The 1099-nt window shown below is 55.4% G+C and overlaps 1 protein-coding gene across 1 annotated transcript in view; it reads left to right on the top strand.

Moving 5' to 3' along the window:
- Positions 1 to 667: 667 nt before the first annotated feature.
- EMH_0019610 (DnaJ domain-containing protein, related, related) overlaps positions 668 to 1099 on the top strand; it is a gene marked incomplete at both ends in the record, with an annotated part of 4896 nt that continues 4464 nt past the window's right edge. The window contains one exon of the mRNA XM_013501392.1: positions 668 to 1097. Coding sequence (XP_013356846.1) covers positions 668 to 1097 — 430 coding nt within the window. The remainder of the gene's footprint in view (positions 1098 to 1099) is intronic.

Here is a 1099-nt window from a genome sequence, read left to right on the forward strand (position 1 = left end):
TGGCTTTATCCTTCTTTTCAGTCTATAAGTGACAATTTCTCTAATAAACGCAGTTTATGCTGCAGCAGCAAGACGGGGGCCCCGGGGCCCCCAGGGCACTCGCCGGTGGTGTGCAGCGGTCGTTGCAGCAAGAGGGGGCCCCCTATACCCCCTTCTTGTGCTGAATGTATTTAAAAATAAATTACTTGGAGAAAAAAACACAGAAGAAGTATTTATTGAGGCTGTTGCTGCCTGCAGCAAGCGGGGGGCCCGGCGGCTGGTGCGGCGCCAGCAGCGACCCGTGCGCTTCTCTCTGTTGCTTTTTTATATTTTCTTCTTTTTCTTTTTAAATTGAAATGAATTATTAAATATAAACTCAAAAGGGAAGTCCCTTGGTGGCAGCCGCACTGCCAAGAAGGCAGCAGCAGCAGCAGCAGCACCAACAGCAGCAGCGATAGCAGCAGCAGCAGCAACGACGGCAGCAGCAGCAGCAGCAGCGTTACTCCGTAGCAGACAGAAGCAGCAGCTGCTGCTGCAGTAGTAGGAGCAGGAAGACGGCAGCAACAACAGCAGCCAGTAGCTGAAGGAGCAGCAGCAACAGCAGCCGCAGCAACGGCGACAGCAGCAGCGACAGCGCTAGCGACAGCAGCAGCAGCAACAGCAGCAGCAGCAGCAGCAGCAGCAGAAGATGCACTTCTCTCCCCTGGGTGTGCTGGCGTTGCATCTTTTTCGTTTGCTGCTGTCTGTCTCTCTCGCAGCAACAGACGTTCTCCCCGACTCACCAGATACCCAAGCAGCAACAACAGCAGCAACAGCAGCAGCAGCAACAGCTGCTGCTGCTGCTGCTGCTGCAACAGCAGCGGCAAAGTCAGCCACAGCAGCTGCAGCAGCAGCAGTAGCTGCCTCATCCCCTTCGGGAGTCAGCGAAGAAGACTCACACGAGCATGACCGCCTAGATCAGCAGCAGCAGCAGCAGCAGCTGCAGCAGCAGCAGCAGCAGCAGCAGCAGCAGCAGCAGAACGATACTTTCTCGCTGCTCTGGCTGACAGACATTCACTTGGATCCACTGTATGACCCCAAGGGCCCCGTATCGAATTTCTGTCATCCGCGCAAGCCGCAT

This window comes from Eimeria mitis, genomic scaffold, assembly GCF_000499745.2.
Source record: "Eimeria mitis Houghton genomic scaffold, Emh_scaff682, whole genome shotgun sequence".
NCBI classification, from domain to species: Eukaryota; Apicomplexa; class Conoidasida; order Eucoccidiorida; family Eimeriidae; genus Eimeria; species Eimeria mitis.